This window comes from Salvelinus fontinalis, chromosome 17 (genome assembly GCF_029448725.1).
Source record: "Salvelinus fontinalis isolate EN_2023a chromosome 17, ASM2944872v1, whole genome shotgun sequence".
Taxonomy (NCBI): domain Eukaryota; kingdom Metazoa; phylum Chordata; class Actinopteri; order Salmoniformes; family Salmonidae; genus Salvelinus; species Salvelinus fontinalis.
Genome location: NC_074681.1, coordinates 18,864,092 through 18,870,664, shown reverse-complemented (window position 1 = coordinate 18,870,664; position 6,573 = coordinate 18,864,092). Strand labels below are relative to the sequence as shown.

At 41.0% G+C, this 6,573-nt stretch overlaps 1 protein-coding gene across 1 annotated transcript; it reads right to left on the bottom strand.

Annotated features, from left to right (window-relative positions):
• Window positions 1–259: 259 nt before the first annotated feature.
• LOC129813909 (carbonic anhydrase 4-like) lies at window positions 260–4,717 on the bottom strand. Its single transcript, XM_055866518.1, has 8 exons — window positions 4,650–4,717; window positions 4,532–4,558; window positions 4,194–4,364; window positions 3,902–4,050; window positions 3,172–3,267; window positions 2,981–3,059; window positions 2,644–2,807; window positions 260–1,867 (listed from the first exon to the last, which is right to left on the bottom strand). Exons 1-8 carry the CDS (start codon window positions 4,714–4,716, stop codon window positions 1,676–1,678), a joined length of 945 nt encoding a protein of 314 aa, XP_055722493.1. The 5' UTR covers window position 4,717; the 3' UTR covers window positions 260–1,675.
• Between the last annotated feature and the right edge of the window lie 1,856 nt (window positions 4,718–6,573).

Sequence of the window (6,573 nt, the reverse complement as noted above, 5' to 3'; positions counted from 1 at the left end):
GCGGTGCAGTTGAGAGCCCTGGGGTTGCGGGCGGTGCAGTTGAGACCCCTGGGGTTGTGGGCGGTGCAGTTGAGAGCCCTGGGGTTGCGGGCGGTGCAGTTGAGACCCCTGGGGTTGTGGACGGTGCAGTTGAGAGCCCTGGGGTTGCGGGCGGTACAGTTGAGACCCCTGGGGTTGTGGGCGGTGCAGTTGAGAGCCCTGGGGTTGCGGGCGGTGCAGTTGAGAGCCCTGGGGTTGTGGGCGGTGCAGTTGAGAGCCCTGGGGTTGCGGGCGGTGCAGAAAGGACAAATCTTTGCGATATCAGACGAGGTTTGGCAGAAGGAATGAAGATCTATGCTTGGCTTCAATTGCCCTGATTGGCATCAATTGCCCTGAGTGTTGTGACAATTTGTTTACCAAAGACCCCACCATTAGACATTAGTTCAACTTCCTCCCACTACTAAAAATGACTCCACACAACATGATTGTCCAAATAATCCGTGCAGACAATGCTTCCACTTCAACAATCAGAACGATAAAAGACTGTAATAATTGTTTTCTGTATATTGAATGCATTTACAGAAATACCTTAACAGGAAAACATTGTAGATTAGAACGGTAAATGTAGTACTGGTGATAATGGTGTGCCTTCCCTATGGCCTCCACAATGGATTAGTCCACTGAGACAGGGTTGAATCAGATGGGTGTCATGTGTGCCATATATATTTGCGACTGCTCAACAACAAACATCTTGGTCGACGAACAATTGACCAGTCAACTCACTGGGGTCAGCCCTAGTTGCACAGGTGACATGCTGGTAGAAATGAGGTGAAACAGATTTCAGTTTTTACTGCTTTAAAATCACCGGCCACTAGGAGCGTTGCCTGTGATCATAAGCATAAGATTAGACAAATCTTAGGAGTAAACTATATTTTAGGATTGTAGTAAGCAAATTTGCGCATGTTTTCATGCATGCTTGTACATTGTGCATATGCAAGGCGTCTTATACCCTGATGCAGCTCACTCTGCTACAGTCATTTTAGCTGAGCGTGACTCATATCTACCACCCAAATCTATGGCTCAAATGCTGTGGGCCTCCACATGCACTGTTGAGCAACGTGATATCCTTTGCTACTATTATGGCGTTAGTCTGTCGTCGGCTAAACGGTACTGGGTCTTTCAGTAAGCATATATTCACAGAAGTACAGTCTCGTTTTATATTGATACTACTTCCTATCCCTAAACTTTCTTCCTCAGATTTCAAGTTATCACCTTGGACCTTAGTGGGGACGTTGTATAGCTGTGCGATGACCAATCAAGGCACACTATAGCTTTCAGCCATGTTGGATGGGCCGTTGATACAGGCATTACCTAGAATACGGTGGGTTTGCTAAACACCCATATCTCGATCAGCTGATGGTTGAGCAAGTGTTCATTGCCTCTAATGGAAATGTCTGTTAGAGACCTTATTTCAGACACTTATTAGCAGGCTTAACATTCATTACATTTCTAAATAATTATATTTTGAAAATAAATAAGTTTAACACATTTCGCTATGATTGTTGCTTTTTCCAATAGTTTCTCCTTGGGTAATCGATGACCCTTGTTGGTAATCGATATAAGGAAAATGTGTTGGTAGATTAAGGGTTCATGGAGATATGGCAGTGCCCTTCAGGTAAGGAGTTATTCGCCGTCACTAAACCCTCAGCAGCATCCAGGCCAGGGCCATGAGGCCCAGAGAAGAGCACATTGTGGAGGCTCCCGACGCTGGACGGCCCTGGGTTGTCACCACCCAGTCATTGCCAGGCTGGATGTTCCTGAAGACGTTGGTCATCAAGGCAGAGGTGGAGTTGTGGTCAATGTGCATTGTTGTGCTGAAGAGATCAATCTGAGGGGAGAAGGTTAATGAATTACTGGATCATAGACATAAGTGTAACATCAGGTTGGCCCAATGGCTTTACCCACTGGGCACAAATGTCAGTTCAACATCTAGTTTCAGTTGAGCTGCCAAGTAATGTGAAATCAACTAAACTTTGAGGCAATTGCTCTCCAAGTAAATACATAAATAGATCACAAAAACAACAGCTTTAAGGCATGTCATTGCATTTCGGTTAAAAATGTGATTAAAATAAGAAATTTATTAAATATGTGTACATATGCCGTACATCCTGTTGCATGAATTTTCCTGCACAGCATGACATGCTAACTTTTAGTGTAAAGTTTTTTAAAAAGGCTCCTAAAGTTTGTAATCGCCACGTTAAATTTTCCGACTTGATTTGCCCTAACAAAAAATTTAGCAACCACTATAAAAAAAAGTCCTTTAATTATAATCCACATAACAATCCATATTTCCTTTTGCTGCAAGTATTTCCTGCTGTTAGAAACTGGGTCAAATTAAGATACGGGATCTGTATGTTCGTGACTTCTTGAAGAGCCAATTAATACATCACAATCTCTTTTGTTGTACCACCCCAGATGAAAGATCATGTTTGGTAATATTTTGTATCATTATTTTTATAATGTTTCAAAAGCAGAATTGATAAGGAATGGATCCTGCACTTAAAGATATTAAAATACAGTCCATGTTTCTTGTCGGAGGCATGTTCATTTTCTGCTCAGTAGAAATGGTGTTCAGTTTCTGGTGAAATTGTTTCACAAACTCACCAAATCCTGGCTGACTTTGATCGGGTCCTTGAACACTGTCCAAACCACAGCCTCATTGCAATTTGGAGTGGTCAGGGAGCCAAGGTAACGGTAGTATTTGGTACGGTCCACCCCTTCCAGGAGCTCATCCAATGAAATAGCATGAGTAATGTTTACAATATCATCTTGAGGAAGAGAGAAAGAAACAACGTATATGAAATCATATGCAACTGAAATTGAACAAGAAAATGACTCATTTTGAATTCAAAGAGAAAACTAATGCCAAATCCTCTTCAAAACTTTATTTTGAAAAAGTAGATCTTGATCAGATCAGAACCAGTCAAATCTCTCCTCTCACCTTTTAGTGTGATGTTGGCCAAGTAGGATGTCAGAGTATTCCATGCTGCTGGGGAACCAGTTGCATTACCTGGCATGGCCTGTTTGAAGAACAAAGACTTTAGTCATAAAAAACAGCAATAAAACATTTAAATGCTAATCTACTGTGGACAAATGGATGCCATTTCTAGGAAGGTTAAAGGATCCGCTCACCTCTATGAAAAAACCAAGAGCAGCGAGTCCCGTGCTGTCTGTAACGGCCGTGGTCGTGTTACCGTTGTGCGAAGACTTTGCATTTACTATGTGCAACTGAAAGGGGAAGCATAACAGTTGATCTATAAAAGTTATCTAAATCCATTGGAAAATTCAAACGTTGTAATGATACATTTAAAAAGGTGGACTACAATCTGCCATATGTACAGCTGTGCAAGGGTCATTTAAATTAATGACATATATGCCCAATGATTCTTGAGGAAAATAACTTATAAATGCCTCATGAGCTCAGTACAACAGTTGGATTATTGCACCATTTATGAATTTCAGAGTGGTTACATTTCCCCATCTGTCACCTTTCTAGTAAACCAATTGGCAGGGATGCAGTTTGGCTGGAGGAGAATTCATTCAGACTGGACTAAGGCTAAATGAAGACCTTGACATTGATCCATTACAGTGTGGTATATGTGCATCAGTATGAGAAGTGTCACCCAATGATACATGGGCTACATTCAGATTCTCAACCATTCTCCCAAAGTGTACTAATACACTTCCACACATGAATTTAAAAGTAATGGATTAGTGCTTGGAATATGGTGGAAACTCTCTCTAGCCATGCTTGCACAAATCCTTGAAGGGCGGGGGGGGGGGGGGGGGGGTAGATGAGGGGACACTTCTGGAGAAGGGTAGAGAATCAGAATGCACAATGTTGTGTTGAACCTTTCCATACCTCCATTGGGTAGCGTGTTCCATCCACTGTGTGCTCCGACCCAGGTACTGAGGTACCGTTCCCCCAGTGGAGGTGAAACTGCAGGCTGTCATAGGCCTCAGACAGTGCCCCACCTGTAATCTGGACGCCACTCGTCAGCTCCACTTTGACTGAAATAAAGAGAGGAGGAACAAAACAGAGGAATTGGTTACATTTTGCACGTAATGGTTCCTGGTTTGGTTCATACATTATCCTCAAGTGGGTCTTTGTGTGTATGGATTGAGAAGGCAAGGCATCCATCCATTCTCCTCACCAGTTTTGCCAGTGTTCTTGATATTCTTCATCGTAGAGTTGTCTCCGTATTTGGTGAAAGTGAAGGAAGTCAGGGTTTCATCGCCCACTGCCGATGCAGAGACGATGTTGATGGGAGACTGACGGGATCCATTACAATGTTCACTGGCAATGGTGGACCAAGTGGTGTCGTCTTAACATGGAATCAATCATACCATGGTGTCAATGTACCATTGTTTTATAAGGGTCATATAATATGCTAATACATCAATTTTATAGTCTATTATCCACTGCCATCACAATCACTTCAATTTGTGAATACAAATTACACTGTAACCAGTGGGTAAAACCAATACTTACCACAACTAGGATCATGGTAACACCACACTGTTAAAATTGAAGAAGGGAAGAAGTTATGCAGAGTCACAACATTGATAGAAGAGTCACAGTCCAACATAATAATGGAATAATCACTTACAACCGCCTGCAGCACTGTATGTAGTGGGGACGAAGAGTGTCGCAACAATAACCACAAGTCGATTCATCTGGAAGCGAGATAAAGACAATCATGAATGGAGAGACCACTAAAGCACCGACCAACACGAGACGTCCATGCAAGTAGAAAAGTGGTTGAAATTTCGTCAGTCTGCCCTGGTCTTAATTTCAACATCCACAACGTCCACAAACGTAGACATCTATGGTTGGTTCCGATTTGGTCGAATCCGTACTGGCCTTGATTTGACCAAAATATAGGCATTGATTTTTCACAAGTTTGGACTCTACTCTACTGTACTCTACTATGCTCTACTGTACTGTGCTGTCCAAACTTGTGAAACATGGTCATCTATGATTGATTCAGATTTGGTCCAGACCGACCAAATTTGGTCTTGTTTGGGGTTATGTTAATTATTATATATTGGTCATTTAGAAGACACTCTTATTAGAAGACACTCTCTTATCCAGAGTGACTTACAGTCGGTGCATTCAACTAAGGTAGATAAACAACCACATACAATATCACAGTCATAGTGAGTAGTAGGGGTGTTAACCCCGGTGACCTGGCTACAGATGTAAGATCTTCATTTGACCCAGATAGGATTTTTACATACCAAATAACCACATCATATGTTATAGCAATCTGTCAGTCGATGAATGTCTTTGGCATGGCACGCAGCTATTGTTTAATGCATGCAACATCTAAGCAGGGGAATGCGACCAAAATGTATTTTGGGAAAGGCTGGCATTAAAACTCCACTTTTATCTGTTGTTGGATATCTGTCAGGTTCTCCAGCAACACTGAATCCTTTTTGTTTTCTTTGTGTATCCAAGAAGCAAACATGAATAAATAGACATGTATTTTGTTTGACAGTTTTCACTGATGCAGGTGATTGTTTTGAGTTGCTTCACGATTGTTTGTAAACCTATATACGGCTCCCGGAGCACATTTTCCTTTGTTATGTTGCCGGGTAAAGTATCGAGCTGATTACTCCGTTTCCTATCTCTTTTATTTCTGAATTAATTCTGTTAATTAGAGCAAATTTTTTCTGGTCTGAGTTATGAAATTAGTTAGAATGAATAATGTCATGTTGAAACTACCTGGATGAATTCTGATTGTTTGCCATTATTGAATAGTGACTATCTTTATGATTTGATTTATGCATTATGGCATTTTATTTATTATTGTTTGTTCTCAGATTTTCATTCAAGCACACAATGAATCAAATAAAACTCAACCAGACTGAGACTAACCAACTCAGTTTCCTTCCTTCTGCCAAACCATCTTAGTTTGGTTCACCTGTTCACCAATTTCTTCTCCTGACCTAACCAGTCCCCCTGGCCTAACCAGTCACCCGAGTGCCAACACTAAATTTTAGAAACGTTTCTGTAACCGTTGTTGAAGTGTTCTATTGGTTCTTCAGAACTTTGCACATGACCACTGACAGTTCTGATGCTTTTAATAAGTGCAAGTGACAGATGGCAGGAATTCTACATATTCCATAGGCCTACTGCAATCTTTTATTCCACACTAAAAATCCTATATTAATTGGAAATGTTACTTTTGAACATGCACATAATGCTTTCTTCTTTGACATGTAGATTTAAGTGATTAAGTATGGCTGAAATTTGGCCATAGAAACGTCCGGAAAAGTATTTTAAACATTAATAAACAATGTATTTTCGACACCCCAACCTCACAATCTTTGCAATTCATACCATGGTAAATTACTAGGAAGGATGAAAACCAAAAAAATGAGTAGTCACTGACTTCCCATCACATGATTTGGCATAAATGCAGTGAAACAGCTGTAACTTCTTAGCCTAGTCAATGAGATGTGTGTCACTTCAAACATGTCATATCTTAAAAGCAGGGCATGTTGTTCCATAAATATATATGTCTGTGA